At 37.2% G+C, this 17,166-nt stretch overlaps 1 protein-coding gene across 3 annotated transcripts in view; it reads right to left on the bottom strand.

Moving 5' to 3' along the window:
• The window catches only part of DTNBP1 (dystrobrevin binding protein 1), a 153,144-nt gene that overhangs the window by 104,043 nt on the left and 31,935 nt on the right, over window positions 1–17,166 (bottom strand). For all 3 annotated transcript variants that reach the window (XM_023209822.2, XM_023209823.2, XM_023209824.2), the window contains one exon: window positions 6,914–7,046. In XM_023209822.2, the coding sequence (XP_023065590.1) occupies window positions 6,914–7,046 (133 nt within the window). The remainder of the gene's footprint in view (window positions 1–6,913; window positions 7,047–17,166) is intronic.

Here is a 17,166-nt window from a genome sequence, read left to right as displayed (position 1 = left end):
GCTTAGCATATGGGGGACTGGTTAAGAGCTAGGCTTTGAAGCACAGGCTTAAAAACCCAGCTCTGCTCCTGCCAGATGAGATGCAATGTGATACCTCGTCTGTGAAGAGAGAGCTAACAACACATATCTTGCAAAGCTGTTAAAAGGATTAAATGAGCCAAAGTACCTAAACTTAATACTTGACACTTAGTAAATAATTAATGTTTGAATATAAAAAAAGAGAAAATTTTTAGATTAGCTAAGCTTTATATTTAATAAAAGTCATTTAGAACTAATAATTTCATTGACCAGTAATGATTATAATGTAAACAAGATCTATGGATCTATTAGATCAAAATGTCAACAACATTTTCATTTTTACCTTACAAACTTACACACCTATAAGTTATTTTCCAGACTATATTCTTAGACTTAAGATCTCCTACTGGTAAAAGGAAGGAAATTTCAAATGATTTTTCTGAAAAGAAACTATGTAATGGAGCCAACAATTATTCTATGCTGGAAAATGTGTATGTTCTTTTTACCTTTTTAATCTTTATTTGGACAGATGGCAATTTCCATTTAGATTCTAGCTCTGTTGGTTGACTACAGAGCTAATGAGGCCAGGAACTTAAATGAGGTTGATCTCTAGGCAGGCCAATTAATTTCTCATGGACAGAAATTCTGTTCTAGGTACAAATTGTACTTGCTGCCCCAGTCACTCTTTTGTTAATAACATGGGGACCAGATGAAAACATGTGAGTGGTTTATCAACCTGGAATTCCTAATGAGAAACACACTGTACATACTTCTGAATAGGACAGCATCATGCTCTTGTGCTGAATGACAAATTTAGACTAAAAATGCTTGAAATAGTCAGTGGTCATTTGACTGCTAACACCAAATTCATATTTATGTTCTCCCCTTTAAAAAGCTTCACAGGCTCCCGAACCCTTTCAAGTTAAACTCCTTATCATTCAGAGACCTACTGCTCTCTGGCCACAAACTGTGTTTACTTCACTTCTTTCCTTCACATATTCTACATTACAGCAAAACAAGGTGAGTCCTGCACGTTGGTGCCTCCTCCTCCTTGCCTCTGCCTGTCCCTAAGCCCGGCCTGTCTTTTCAGGCTTAGGCCAGTGGCAGCCCGCCCTCCTCCCACAGGGCTCCCTTCCTCTTCTGTGCTGCCCCAGACCTTTCAGCCTCACATAGGACTCACATTCTGACTGATATCATCCAACTAGTTGTGTACTCTCATCTCTCTCAGGAATCAGTAAGGGCCTTAAAGGTGCAGACTGTATTTTTGCTTCTTTGCTATCCCCTAATAACTTGCCTGTTGAATTCAATAAAGAATAATTGCTGGTGATAGAATGATTCTATTACTCTAACATGTTAAATAACCAAGAAGGCATATCTATTCATGGTCACCTAGTTTAAATATTAAGAGATTATGCCAAATTTTGTAAAAGAATAAACATAAGCAAGGAACTTAGAAAACATTAAACAACATGATGATACTTTTAGTATATTAAACCAGGTCACATTATCAGTGACTTAAAACAGAAGAAGTGATGAAAATTTTCCACTTTAACATTAGCAGACTTGAAATCAGTAATAAAATATAAAAGAATTGGTATTAAAAAAAATTTCATCCCTTCTTATATTAAAAACTTAAAAAAGCTCTTCATATAATAATGACAAGTACATACATAATGTGTATTCTGAATATTTTATGTTGAATTTTAGTTGGCAGAAATTTAATTTTCCTGTCACAGCCTGCTCATTTCCTGTTGCAAAACAAGTTGCATATATGAGTACATTTGGTAACCAACTTAGGACGCATATACATAAAATCCTAGCAGGCCTCCATGGACACAAATATACCTTTACAAGAAGCTCAAGTCTCACCATTTTGCTCACTATAACAACAGCATATGTCTCATTTAGCGATCAGTGGAAGAGATAGGTAGAATTTTATTGTGAAAAGCCATTTGGGAATGCCTGACAGCTGTGCAAAAAAGAGCTTCACAAATCTTTGTGAGAAGGCCGTCCCAGAGGAAAAGCAATTCTGTTTGGAATTTTTCTTTGTGCCATTTATTTCAAATACATATTATCTGTAGTGTAACCACTAATATATAAAGAATGAAGTAGCACAGTAAAATTATTTCCCACTTAATGAGTTCTTTTCTAACAAAATAATTAGCCTCATGGAACAAAGAAATCTCCTCTGGCTGCAAACCCATAGGTCACAGAGGCCAGGTACTGAAAGACCACAAGACTCTTCAAATGCTTACGTTACACTTTTATGTACTAAGGTAATAAGGTAACGATGGTATGAATAAGGAAACTTTAAGAGGTACATTAACTTGCAAAAGCCATTATGGAACAAATGAGATCTATGTAGTAGCATAAAAGGTGTCTAAGAGAATTAATGTGCCTCTCGAAGGGTCTAACCTCAGAAAGGAACTTGGACATACGATAATCTAGTTCATGAAAAACCAACAGAGCTATGATAATTTCTCTGTTAGATGCCCTTTAAAATTCTGTACAGAAGAAAGCAAAATAATACTATATCAGGCTAGGTCAAATCAAAAGAAAAAGACAAACTCAGTATATGGCTGTCATTCCCTTATATCTAAGAATTGCTATCTAAGAATTAACAGAATCTTCTGGCTCGGTACAGCGGTTCAATCCTGTAATGCCAGAGCTTTGGGAGGCTGAGGCAGGAAGATTGCTTGAGTCCAGGAATAGTTTGAGGCTGCAGTGAGCTAAGATCACATCACCGTGCTACAGCCTGGACAACAGAGTTAGATTCTGTCTCCAAAAAAAATTAAAATTACAAAACAAAAACAAAACTCAGAATCTTCTGTTCTAGATGAAGGGAACAGTCTTTTAAAAATAGGTCATATAAAATAAACTAAGAAATAGAGAGAATTCAAAGACAAGGCTTTAACATTTTGAATTTCAACAAAGGAATAGGATTATACTACCCTCTAGTGGAAGTTCAAGAGAATTCAGTATATACTTGTCAAACATATTTTTCCAGTTTTATGATTAAAAAGCACTGTGGTTTTTCACAGAATAAAAACATTCCATTGTATACTTATACACTTTCAATGTACAGAATACTAATATCACCACATTGAAAGCTGTGGTTTTGCATTCTAAACTGTTTTGCAGCACAAGCTGAATTGCATAACTTCCATCCAAACCCTCCTGTCACAGAATAACGGTTTTGTAAATTCACAAAGGCTAGAGAGGTCCCCATTAGAATGTCGACATCTTGATGGCAGATACCCACCCTTGTTCACTGCTGTGTGTCCAGAGTCTGTACGCAGTGTGTGGTGCGTGGCAGATGCCCAGCATGTACCAGGCACTGTGCTAAGTGGTTACTTTTATCATCTCATTTAATCCTCCAAATACCTACGAGACAGGTATGCTCATCATCATTTTGCAGACAAGCAAACTAAAGCTTGGAGTCGTTGAGAAATCTGCACAGTTCTTAAAGTGAGGAAGTTGTAGGACTGGGAGCCAAACTCAGATCTGTAAGTCCATAGCCCTTGTTTTCCAGTTCCCAGCATATCTTTATTATTTATTTTTAAAATGACAAACCTTATCAGTAAGTGTCAATTAAATAGGCTTCTGCAAGCTGGACTGAAACCAATATGAATGGATCATCTGCTGTAACTTAACAATCACCAAGGGGCTAGGTACCAGGAGTCATATTAATGAAGCCATGGGATAACACAGCTAAAAGCATCATCAAAAGTCCACATTGCTCACATAAGATACAACCTGTACCCTTCAATAAAAGCAGACCCTCTAGAGAGCAAAGTAAAATCAAAAGAGTGAAACAGCCTGGAAAATGAGGGACTGACAGGATATGGTGTTACATCTGACAGTGAAAGGGCAACAAGTTCAAAGAAGTTAGGGGAACTATGTGACCAAATAAAATCGCTAACTGTTTTCTTCTAAGTGTGTTTTTATTTTTTATTATTGCTTAACTATTTAAGCCTTGTAATACTATGTCAAGGTATTTGGGTGATAATAGGAGAGATTTTGAGGCTCAAAAAAAAAAAAAAAAAAACCCCAGTAAATGAGTGAGCATTTAAAACACTAAATGTTTCCAAAATCTAAGAATGATACACAAATGCATCAAAATGATTTCACAAAGTACATTAATGGTGCAGATATATGTTTACACAACTCCATCAAATTTGGCTTCAAAGTGTTTATTTTCCTACTGTAAAGAATATCATCGCAGGGCACGGTGGCTCACGCCTGTAATCCCAGCACTTTGGGAGGCGAAGACGAGCAGATCATGAGGTCAGGAGATCGAGACCATCCTGGCTAACACGGTGAAACCCCATCTCTACTAAAAAAAAAAATACAAAAAATTAGCTGGGCGTGGTGGCAGGCGCCTGTAGTCCCAGCTACTCGGGAGGCTGAGGCAGGAGAAGGGCGTGAACCTGGGAGGCGGAGCTTGCAGTGAGCCGAGATTGTGCCACTGCACTCCAGCCTGGGCAACAGAGAGACTCCATCTCAAAAAAAAAAGAATATCATCAGCACTGATTGTATAAAGGTTAAACTGCTTAGCTAAAAGCCTCATGATTTTAAAACATCTCTCTCTGGGCTTATTCTAGGCCAACAAATACTAACTAGGTCTCTAAAATTCCAAGTTTTGATATGCTATCTTCCACAGTCATTCATCACTAATTATTATAAATACCAGGCAAATAACGGCAATAGATTAAAACCCAAAGGAAGCATGCATTCCAAAGGCTAACAGATAATTCAGATTGGCAATATATATGAAAAACCACCATCCAGACATACCTTCTAAAAAAAACTGAACTCACTCTCTAAAAAGAGCTCAATATCGGTTAGACACAGATGAGAGGAAAAAAATGACTCAAATTAATTTAGAAGTTACTAACTAGAACAGTTATCAGATAATCTTTTAGCTTTCATTTGTGTTTAGTGTTAGATGTTCTCAGATTACTAAAAAAGAAAGGATCCAAGTGAACATCTAGAAGGCCTATCTTGTGCATTTAAGATGCCAAAATGAAGTTTCTGAAGAGTAAGGTCATGTATCACTAAACATCAAACCTTTTTCAGGATATCAGAATCGTAATTGGGAATGAACATACACTATATTCTATGAAAGACTTACAGAGACTGCATTTCCTAAACAGAATTGACTATGAAAATAATTAGAATTGTGGCAGAATGCATTTAATCAGCAGAGTGGTATTAAGCAAACAACAACCATCTGTAAACAGATTTACTCTCAGCTGGGGAAATAAAAGAGGTTATCATAAGAGAACATGTCTGCAAAGAAGCATACAACCAATGAAAAGCAAGTGACTCAAAGAGATACAGAAAGATGAACTGCAAGAAAGTGGCTAAGAAGAATGTTCCAAACATCTTAAGGGCTATGTCCAAGGCTCGGGAAGGACCATTACTATACCTGTAAGAGGAAACCAATGTAGAGGGCAACGACAGCCATTTTACATTTCTCTAAGACCCAGAATCTCCTTTCCATGCCCTGAGTTCAGAAATAACAAAACACTGACCCTGAAAGGCGTGGCAACAGCCAGGGGACTTGAAGAATACAGTTCATAGAGACCTACTGAGAGCCCCCATCCTGCTCCCTCATCACCTCATCCTACTGCCTCATACTGATGTTGAGGATATCATCAATGTGGTTGGGATCCTAGATGCATTTATAAATCTTATGATCCTGAGCAAATTGCAACCTCTCCAAGCCTTAGTTTATCTGTAAATCAGGAATAATAAAAGCTACATTTGTGGGGTTCTTGTGAGAATTACAGATAGCATCGTAAAGCATCTCATGATCTCTGACATAGAGTAGGTGCTATAAACAAACGATAGCTACTATTATCAGCAACAGCACTCCAAATACTATGTATCTATTTTGTTCACATACAAAAAACTGTTTTATGACTTGCAAATTACTTGCCTTGTATATTAGTTGTGTTTTGCTTTGAATAAGGCAATATTAAAAACAGGAGGAGATAATAGAATATCTTTAGCTTCCCACCTAAAAGACTAAAATAGGTTATTAGCTCATACAGACAGCTCCTACCTCCTATTTTACTAAGATCTTAAGCTTGATTAGGAAATAATAAGCTACAGTATGATCCTTAGATGTGGCATCATCAAACATAAAAGACAATTTTCTGAATATAAACCCAAGAAAAAAAAATACCAATATAATCCATCCAAATGAACAACACCAAAAAAATAAATTTCCAGAGTATAAATTTAGCCAAACTGGTACCCTGATTTACACTGTTGTTGTTGTTGTTGTTGTTGTTGCTGTTGTTTGAGACAAGGTCTCACGATGTTGCCCAGACTGGATTCAAACTTCTGGGCTCAAGCAATCCTCCTGCCTCAGTCTCCAGAATAGCTGCAACTGCAGGCACGCGCCACCACACCCAGCACAAGTACCCTCATTTAACCAGGTTTGTTTGATCTCTAATCCGTTTGAAGAGAAAAAAATACACTACAAGACATGAATTTCTAGCAGATCTAAATTTTAAAAGCAACAATTTCTGGAATACATTCTACAGTCAGGACAAAGTCACCTAATCCATTTTCTACATGTATGCTTTCGAACAGAGACCAAATGTCAACAAAGACAACCCGAGTCACTTTAAGATCACCATAATTATAATTATGTGTCCTGAGCTGACCTGAGGCAGAAACAGTTAGAACTAATTTCTACTTTACATCATTTTCTGTCAAATGCTCAACTAATCAAAATATGAAATTAAGTAGAAATCATGATTTTCCAAAAAATCCTGTTAACCCAGAATTTCATGTGTTCCTAAAAAGCTTTGAAATTACACCAAACCCTGCCCAAGTTGTTTTCATTCCTAAAAGTAATGAATGAAAACATCGGACTTACTCAGATTTGCTGTCATGGATTCTAAGTCTGCGATTAAAGCTGGGAGCTGCTGGAGCTGCTCCTGCAGCTCCACAAGGCTTGTCTTTTTCTTCTCCCAGTGCGCAGAAAGCATGACCACTTCGCTATCCACCAGCTGCAGCACACAAGAAGGGGGGGCAAAGTGAAACCGGCTTTTAGGCACAAAGAAAGTACAGTTAACGTAATGAGATTTAATGTTACCTTTAACAACCCGTCTACTCAGTAGAGATTACGGTACATTCTAAAAGAGACTGAAGCTTACAGGAAACCTCAAATTACTGCTTGTATCACTGCATCTTAACCCAGAGAAGAGAAAGTTTAAAAATGACTTTAGAAGTCACTTCTAAGTATACGCTGTTTTAAGCAGACCATATATTTGAAAATCCAAATCTAACAAAAATTAAAACAAAAAACTACCACTAACAACCAAAAAGAAAAACATAAAACATAATTAACAGGTAATTACTGGCTTTACAAAAGGAAGTCCTCAAACAAAAGTTCCCTAATACATTTAGAATATATCATGATTTAATTTACATTTAAACAGGAATACTTATTGAATAAAGTATATAAAGGAATTTTGAGGAAATTGGCCAATTCCAAAATTCCAGAAAGAGAGGAAATGATTTAAGTTAACAAGGAATTCAGCAGATGTAAAGGGTTCCTAATAGCAAGGTTGTGAAATTCCAGAGCAGCCTAAGATAATTCTAACTTCTTTTGCTGAAGACTATAAAGAAAATGATAAACATTAGCTTCTCCCAGACAATTTTGTTTTGGTCTTAACACAGTGGGAGGGACAAGGGCCTAGAAAGATTTAGAAGGAGCAAGAAGAGGTAATCTTTTGAAAATATCAACATGAATAAGCAAGAACTATGGGAAAAAAACTCCATAATCTGTACAATAAAAAATAAAGGTGACAAAACCCATTATATGACAGAAGAAAATGAATTTGAACATTCACAACAATTTGCACATCTCAAGATTAAGGTTCTCTTTTCTTTTTTTGAGACGAAGTTTCACTCGTTGCCCAGGCTGCAGTGCAGTGGTGATAATCGGCTCACTGCAACCTCCGCCTCCCAGGTTCATGCGATTCTCCTGCCTCAGACCCCCTAGTAGCTGGGACTACAGGCACCTGCCACCACACCGGCTAATTTTTTGTATTTTTAGTAGAGATAGAGTTTCACCAAGTTGGCCAGGCTGGTTTTGAACTCCTGGCCTCAAGCAATCCATTCATCTTGGCCTCCCAAAGTGTTAGGATTACAGGCATGAGCCACTGTGCCCAGCCAGGATTAAGGCTCTTTAAGAGTTAGAATCTGAATACAACTGATTCTTACCAAGTTCCACTTAAATATTAAGAAAGGACTTTGGAAGAATGACTATATCAAAGATACAAAATTATTTGTATGTGGTACCAGATTGTTTTCGTTTGTACATTTCACTATAGTAGGAATTCTCGTTTGAAATAAGGAACTAAGCTATGATACATCTCCTTGTGGTTTCTCAGCCCACGCTGGAGGGATAAGCACATCATCTCTTCATTCAAGCCTCAACTGAGCTGGGAGGCCACACCAACTTTCACACAAACTGCATTTCTCATTATTTTTGTGTACTTAAAAATGTCTGTTGCCAACTGGTCTTTAAAAAGATCTTTAAAAGTAGCTTAAAACACACTGAAAAAACAGCTACAATGCAATAAGGAAACCAAAGCCTGAAATAAGGATCTATGCTCACAAAATTCATTTATAATATTCCACAAACTTCCACTGACCACCCACTATTTGCTAAGCCCTATTTTGGGTACTGAAGATGTAATGACAAACAAATCAGAAAAGAAATTCCTGCCCTCTTATTGTTTATATTTTAGTGGCAGGCCTCATAAATTTTCTTAACTTCGGATTTTAAACTCTAAACAAAAAAATTCCTATATTATGATGCTATTTTGGTTAATAATTTGAAAACTCTAGAATAATTTTTAGCTATTAACCATTTCTTACTGAAAATTAAAGTGCAATATTTAAATATTAAAATTTAACTAGTTTAGTTCATGCCTGCAGTAACACTGAAAACTAAATTCTGAATATAGAATATAAACATATGTAGAAAAACTGTACGACAAAACACGAAACTACCACTTATGTTTAAAAGAATGGAAGGGTAAACAGATTTTCAGAAATTATCAATACTAAATCTTTTTTTTTTTTTTTTTTTTTTGAGACAAAGTATGGCTCTGTCGCCCAGGCTGGAGTGCGTGGCCGGATCTCAGCTCACTGCAAGCTCCGCCTCCCGGGTTCATGCCATTCTCCCGCCTCAGCCTCCCGAGTAGCTGGGACTACAGGCGCCCGCCACCTCGCCCGGCTAGTTTTTTGTATTTTTTTGGAGAGACGGGGTTTCACCGTGTTAGCCAGGATGGTCTCGATCTCCTGACCTCGTGATCCGCCCGTCTTGGCCTCCCAAAGTGCTGGGATTACAGGCTTGAGCCACCGCGCCCAGCCCTTCAATACTAAATCAATACTAAAACATTTTGAACATTTCTAAGTACCAGACCCTGTGCTAAGCAATTTACATATATTATCTCATTTAAACCACACAGCAACCCTATACACTAAGCAATATTATAATCTCCATTTTATAGATTTTTTAAATTGAGGTGTAATGGAAGTTAAGTTACTTCCTCAAGGGCCACAGTGGACTTAGATTCCATCCCAGGGAATTTGACAGTAAGCCTATGCTCTTATCCAACACACTAGGGATTCTGCTATAGGGGTATATAAAGGAAAGAAAAGTAAAAATCTAGTAAAAGAAAGAGTTCTGAAAAACTGTACTGTTACCTATTCATTTTATCATTGTGATTTCTTAACGATAAAAAAAGTTATCGCCAGAAGTTCTGTTTTTCCACCTCAAAGTAACTCGCAATAAACCCAGATTCACCACCAGGAAATCAAGTTTAAGGAGTAAGACAAACCCATAGTGCTTTGTTCCAAAATTCTTTCTGGCAGTTATTGAGGTTAGGAGAAGGAAGAAAAAGCACACCAGTGATGAAAAGGTACACCAATGATGTACAATAGGATCTTAGTATAAAACTCAGTAGTTCAGAGTTTTAAGGAACACATCAGTTTATTTGATTTCCGCACAAGTTTGATAAGCAGAATAAGTAGTGTTAAGCCATGTTATAGATGAGAAAACTAAGAGAGGCCATGTTATCTGCCCAAGGTCAACAGGTATTCGTGCAGCAAGGCACAGAAACCAGGATTTCCATCACTAAATTCAGTTCACTTTCTGCCACAGGCAGAGGAAATCCACCCTGAACGCAGAGAGTGAAACAGTCAAATTCAACTGGCTTAATGTCAAACTGTTAAGCAAAACCATGAATCTTGAAAGTTCAATTTGAAGGCAAGCTAATATTTCACAATAACAGGAGAGGCAAAACACTGAAAGTCTGACTTTAGAGAACTGCCCTCAGAGTCTAAGCCCTAAGTAAGTATTAACTATTTATGGTATTTTTTTTTTATACATTGCTAAAGGAGAAAAAAAAAATCGAAACCCTTGTTTAGAAAAAGCCTAGACAGGCTAGGAGCGGTGGCTCACGCCTATAATCCCAGTACTTTTGGAGGCTGAGGCTGGCAGATTATGAGGTCAAGAGATCGAGACCATCCTGGCCAACATGGCGAAACCCCGTCTCTACTAAAAAATACAAAAATTAGCTGGGCATGGTGGCACACACTTGTAGTCCCAGCTACTCGGGAGGCTGAGGCAGGAGAATCGCTTGAATCTGGGAGACAGAGGTTGCAGTGAGCTGAGATCGCACCACTGCACTCCAGCCTGGAGACAGAACTAGACTCTGTCTCAAAAAAAAAAAAAAAAGAACAAGCCTAGACAACAAAGTTACCTTTGATCACAGCTGCTTGTTTTATAAACTATTGTTCTGAATTCCAAGACTATATAGTTACAATAGTCAGCTTTAAAGTAGATAAGAATAAAATAATTTGTTAAAAAGAATTGTCCAAAAGTATATTTGTCCCAGGAGGTTATGCTGTTTAGGTAAAGCCCACCAAAGACACACGAGCAGGTGTGACAAAATAAATTTACAAAGTGACAGGTTTAATACCATGCATATTAAAGATATACATTTAAATATTTACATATATCTCAATAATACATCACAGAAGGCTTTAAAATAAACTTCCATCTTTAAGGTTGGGTACTGTTTCTGGAAAGCAATAGAAGTGCTTTGGATAAGCTGTGGGTTTTAAAATAACCAATTATACAAAAATTTAAGATCCTAAGGTAGCATAAATTCAATAACAGATCTTACAGGAAATTCTTTCTCCTGTATATATTGTTAATGCTTCTTATAATCAAAAGAATGATTTTTGTTAAAGCTCCTCTACAGGACACAGTCTTCATTTAACATGGGATTCATTCATGTTGATACACAGAGGTGTAGTAGTTCACTAATTTTCACTGCTGTATATGATATTTATTTTATGAATAATATCATACTTTTTCCTGCAGATGGACTTTGGAACTGTCCAAAGATTAAACAAAGCTTGCTACAAACATTCTGTTACAAATCTCAAGATGCATATGTGCAAGGGTTTCACAAATGAATTGCAGATGTGTCCAAGATATCTATCTCCTCATCTCTCAGGGCCTAGGGTAATGAGATACCCCTCCCCAGTCCCTGCAGGTTGGATGTAATGCTCTGGAAAAATTCCTAGAAGCAGAATTGTTGCTTGAAAGGCATGTGCAACTTTAACTTCTACTTAATGCCAACTCATTTTTTCTAATGTGATTGTTCCAATTTATACTCCCAAGTTCTAGTTGTTTATCATCACGTTTCTTCTGAGGAAAGAAACAAAACTGTCATCTGCAAATAATGACCATCTGCACAGAAAGCTCAAAGCTTCTTAAATTTTCGGTAATCTAATGATTACTGAATCTAATTTGGGGTTTCAATTTGCATTTCCTTGATACCAAGCAAGGTTGAACACATTTTACTGTGTATTGGCCATTCATGTTTTCTCTTCTGCAATATGCCTGCTGATACATTTTACTCACTTTTCTCCTGGGTTATTTTAGTCTTCTTTTTATTGATTCATAGGGGTTACTCATATTTTCTGAACACTTATCCTCTGTCTTGTAAATGGTGTTGTTTCATAAAACACTTTTGATAAAAATTATCAATATACTTATTTATGGTTGGTGCTTTTTATATCTGACTTAAGAAATCTTTCCCACCCTAAGGTCTTAAACATATTCTCTTCCAGTATTTTCTAAAAAATGTACAGTTTTCCTTTTCACATTTAAGTCTAATGAAGTCAAAATGTGAACAAGGTCTTCAACTACTTTTATTCAACATATACTAGAGTTTCTACCCCATATAAGAAACATGAAAAATTAAAAGTTGTATGGCTTAGAAGGAAAGAAACAAACCTTCCATCTATCCAAAACAACTCGCACCCCCAAATACAAGGTATTAGAATAAGAGAATTTAGCAAGATGGCCAAATATGGGATTAAAATACTACAAGTCAAATACTGCAGGTTTTTGGTAGATGTCAGGACAAAGAAGCCGTCTTCCATTAAAAATTTGCTAAAACTTTTTACCCTGAATAGGTATTTAATTTTATGAAATGCATTTTCTGCATCTGATGATCATTTTCGCTTTTAATATTTAACAAAGTCAATTGCATGTAAAAGATTTTCTAATGTCAATTTAACCTTTTAATCCTGGAATAAACTTGTGTATTTTGCTTTTTATACATTGCTGGATTTGGTTTGCCACTATAGGTATACAATGAAGAATGTCTCCCAGGTAGAATTCCTTTTATTATCCAATATTCGTAAGCCATGCAAATATCAATAGCAAGTTTTAGCTAATATTTATATAGGAAAGCTTTATATTTAAGCTTGATACACATTTTAAAACAACATGTGAGTAGATTCTCAAATTGCATTTCAAATACAATTGTTAGAACATCAGGGCCGGGCGCGGTGGCTCAAGCCTGTAATCCCAGGACTTTGGGAGGCTGAGGTGGGCGGATCACAAGGTCAGGAGATCGAGACCACCCTGGCTAACACGGTGAAACCCCATCTCTACTAAAAATACAAAAGGCAAAGGGCAAGGTGGCGGGCACCTGTAGTCCCAGCTACTTGGGAGGCTGAGGCAGGAGAATGGCGTGAACCCGGGAGGCGGAGCTTGCAATGAGCTGAGATCTGGCCACTGCACCCTAGCCTGGGCGACAGAGCAAGACTTCGTCTCAAAAAAAAAAAAAAAAAGAACATCAGAATTGTTAGAAATTCAAATTGTCTACACACTGAAGCAGTATGAATAGTTTATCAACAGCGAATACGCATGGCTTATATGTGTCCAGCATGGAGACACCAAGTTACTGCACACAAGCAACTGTTAATTAACCATTACATTCAAAGTTTGATAATCAGAAAATGATGTTTTAAGCATTTTATATCCTAAAGGTTCCTACCTATGTATAGGAATTTTGCTGGTTTTAAGTACATTTAAGGAACCTGGTTGAGTGTTTGTGGTTGGTATGTAATACACTGTAACTTTTCCAATTTAAAATATGGGAAACAGGTTTCTGCCTAGCATGTTTACAAGTAACATATCAATTTCAGAAATAGATCATGGAAGTTAGGCAAGAGATGATGCCTTTAATGTGTTTATAATTTTTATATATGAATTCATGGACTCCAGGTTCACTTTTTCATACTTCCTTGTTGGGTTTCAGTATCAAAGTTATCCCAGCCTCATAAAATATGCTGGGCAGTTTCTTCTTTTTTCATTCACTACAAGAACTTGTAAAATGTTGAAATGGTAGATTTCAGCCAGGTGCAGCAGCTCACACCTGTAATTCTAGCACTTTGGAAGGCTGAGGTGGGAGGATCACTTGAGCTCAGGAGTTCAAGATCAGCCTGGGCAACATAGTGAGACCGCCATCGCTAAAAAAAAAAAAAATTCTTTTTTGCAAGGCCTGGTGGCTCATGTCTGTAATCTCAGCACTTGGGAGGCCGAGGCGGGTGAATCACCTGAAGTCAGGAGTTTAAGACCAACCTGGCCAACATGGTGAAACTCCATCTCTACTAAAAATACAAAAATTAGCCAGGCATGGTGACATGTGCCTATAATCCCAGCTACTCAGGAGGAGACTGAAGTAGGAGAATCACTTGAACCTGGGAGGCAGAGGTTGCAGTGAGCCCAGACTGTGTCATTGGACTCCAGCTTGGGCAGTAAGAGTGAAAGTGCATCTCAAAAATAAAATTTTTGTAAAAAAACATTAGATGGGCATGGTGGCACACCTGTAGTCCCAGCTACTTGGGAGGCTGAGGTGGGAGGAACACTTAAACCCAGCAGGTTGAGGCCACATTGAGTCATGATCACGCCATAGCATTCCAGCCTGGGCAATAGAACGAGACCCTGTCCCCCAAAAAACAAAACAAGAAATGATAGATTTCCAGAAAGAGAGGGAGAGAGAAAAAAGAAAAGGATCTCCTGAAAGTTCTGAAAAAGAAAGGACAGGAAGGAAGGAAGGAAGGAAGGAAGGAAGGAAGGAAGGAAGGAAGGAAGGAGAAAAAGAAAGAAAGGAAGCAGGAAGCAGTGGAAGGGGAAGAAAAGAAAAGAAAAAAGAGGGGAGGGGAGGGGAGGGGAGTGGAACAGAGCGGAGCAGAGAGGAGAGGAAAGAGAAAGAAGAAAAGGATTTCCTGAAAGTTCTCCTGTAAAATTCTATGGATCTGGTCCTTTCTTAGCAGAAATATTTTTAATCAGCAATACAATTTCTTTAGTGGCTATAAGACTATATGAGATTTTTATTGCTTCTAGTATCGGTATTGATAAAAAAAAATTCTAAGATTTTGCCATTTCATCTAAGTTTTCAATTTTTTCTCTCTCTTTTTTTTTTCTTTTTAAGAAACAGGGTCTCACACTATGTTGCCCAGGCTGGAGTACAGTGGCTATTCACAGGTGCAGTCCCACTACCGATCAGCATAGGAGTTTTGACCTATTTCGTTTCTGACCTGGGCCAGTTCACCCCTCCTTAGACAACCTGGTGTTCCCTTGCTCCTCAACATCACCATGTTGATGCTGAACTTAGTGTATGCACCCAACTGGCATAGCACACTACAGCTCAGAGCTTCTGGGCTCAAGAGATCTTCCTGCCTCAGCATCCCAAGTAGCTGGGACTATAGGTGTGTGACCAGATAAGTTTTCACATTTGTCATAGAGTTTATAAACTTTTATCTTTTTACTATCTGCTACAACTATAGCTATTAATATAGTCCCTTTAATTCTTAAAAGTATATATATTTTTTTCTTGATCAGTGTCACTAACAACTTATTAACTAATGATTTAATTGTTAACTAAATTATTTTATTAGTCTTTTATAAGAACTTTTGGCTGTATGTAGTTTCTATTATATTTTTTGTATTCTATTTCATTTACTTCTCTTACCTTTATTACCTCTTTCATTCTTTCTTCCAGATGTATTCCATTCTCTTCCCTAATTCTTAAGTTAGGTTAACTCACTGATTTTCAATCTTTTTTTTGTTTATACAGTTTCCCTGTAGATAGATTTTAGCAAATTCTACAAGTTTATACATAGTAATTATCATTCATTTCTATTTTTAAATTTACATTTTTTACTTCAAACCATAAAGTATTCATAATATGTATTTTAAAATTTCAGATATAGTTTTCAAAATTGGTTTCTTAATATTAACTTTCAGCTTTATTTGCACTGGAATTAAAGAATATATTCTACATGACTTCATTTATATGAAACTTGCTGAGATTTGTGCTGTGGCCCTGTATGTAGTCAATTTTTGTGAGTGTTCCAGATATGCTTTAAAAAAATTGATATTCTCTATTTGCTGGAGTAGCAGTCTACATTTGTCCATGAGGTCAAATTTGTCAATCATATTAGTCCAATCATCTATATCCATACTTATTGCATCTGTTTTTATTTTTTCCTATCACTTAAAAGGAATGTATTAAAATTCTCTCATTTTGATTGTGGATTTAGCTGTTTTTTTCCTTGTAATTATATTTGTGCTTTATCTATTCTAATACTTTTATTAGGTATACACAGTTTAGACTTTTTCCCCCCTGAGGGAATTGAATCTTATTAAGGATCCTCTTCATTTTTCATTTTAAGTCTATTTCACCGATATTAACACATCAGTTTTCCATTGGTTAGCACTTGTCCAGTATATGTTTTCCCTTCAATTACAGGCATATCTTGATTTACTGCACTTCATTTATATTGTGCTTTGCAGATATTGCATTTTTTACAAATTGCAGGTTTGTGGCAACCCTGCATCAAGCAAGTCTATCAGCATCATTTCTCCAACAGCACGTGCTCACCTCATGTCTCTGTGTCACATTTTGGTAATTCTGAAAATATTTCAAACGTTTTCATTATTATTACATCTGCTATGATGATTTGTAATCAGTGATCTTTGATGCTACCATTGTCATTGTTTTGGCGCACCACAAAGTGCACTCATTTGTAAGATGGCGAATTTAATTAATACATGTTATGTGTGTTCTGACTATTCCACCAACAGGCCATTTCTCTCTCCATTCTCAGATCTCCCTCCTCAGAACTCCCTATTCCCTAAGACAATAACTCCCTACAAATAGCTTCTACGTATTTAAGTAAAAGAAAGAGTCACACATTTCTTACTTGAAATAAAAAATCAGAAAAGATTAAGCTTAGTGAGAAAGGAATGTCAAAAGCTAAGAGGCCAAAAGCATCATGCACTAAACACCCAAATTGTGATTGCAAAGAAACAGTTATTGAAGAAAATAAAAAATGCCACTCCAGTGAACACATGAATGATAAGAAAGCAAAACAGGCTGGACATAATGTCTCAACCCTGTAATCTCACTTTGGGAGGCCAAGGTAGGAGGATCACTTGAGCTCAGGAGCTCAAGGCCAGCCTGGGCAACATATCTCCATCTCTACAAAAAGTTAAAAAATTACCTGGGCGTGGTGGCTCACACTTGTAGTCCCAGCTACTAGGGAGGCTGGGATAGGAGGATCTGCTTGAGCCCAGGGGTTGGAGGCTGCAAGTGAGCCATAATGGCACCACTGCACAGCAGCCTGGGTGACAAAGCAAGACTGTTTCCAAAAAAAAAAAGAGAGAGAGAGAGAGGAGGGGAGAGGGGACAGGGGAGAGGGGAGAGGAGAGGAGAGGAGAGGAGAGGAGAGGAGAGGAGA

This window comes from Piliocolobus tephrosceles, chromosome 5 (assembly GCF_002776525.5).
Source record: "Piliocolobus tephrosceles isolate RC106 chromosome 5, ASM277652v3, whole genome shotgun sequence".
NCBI lineage: Eukaryota > Metazoa > Chordata > Mammalia > Primates > Cercopithecidae > Piliocolobus > Piliocolobus tephrosceles.
This window is presented reverse-complemented; position numbering and strand designations above follow the sequence as displayed.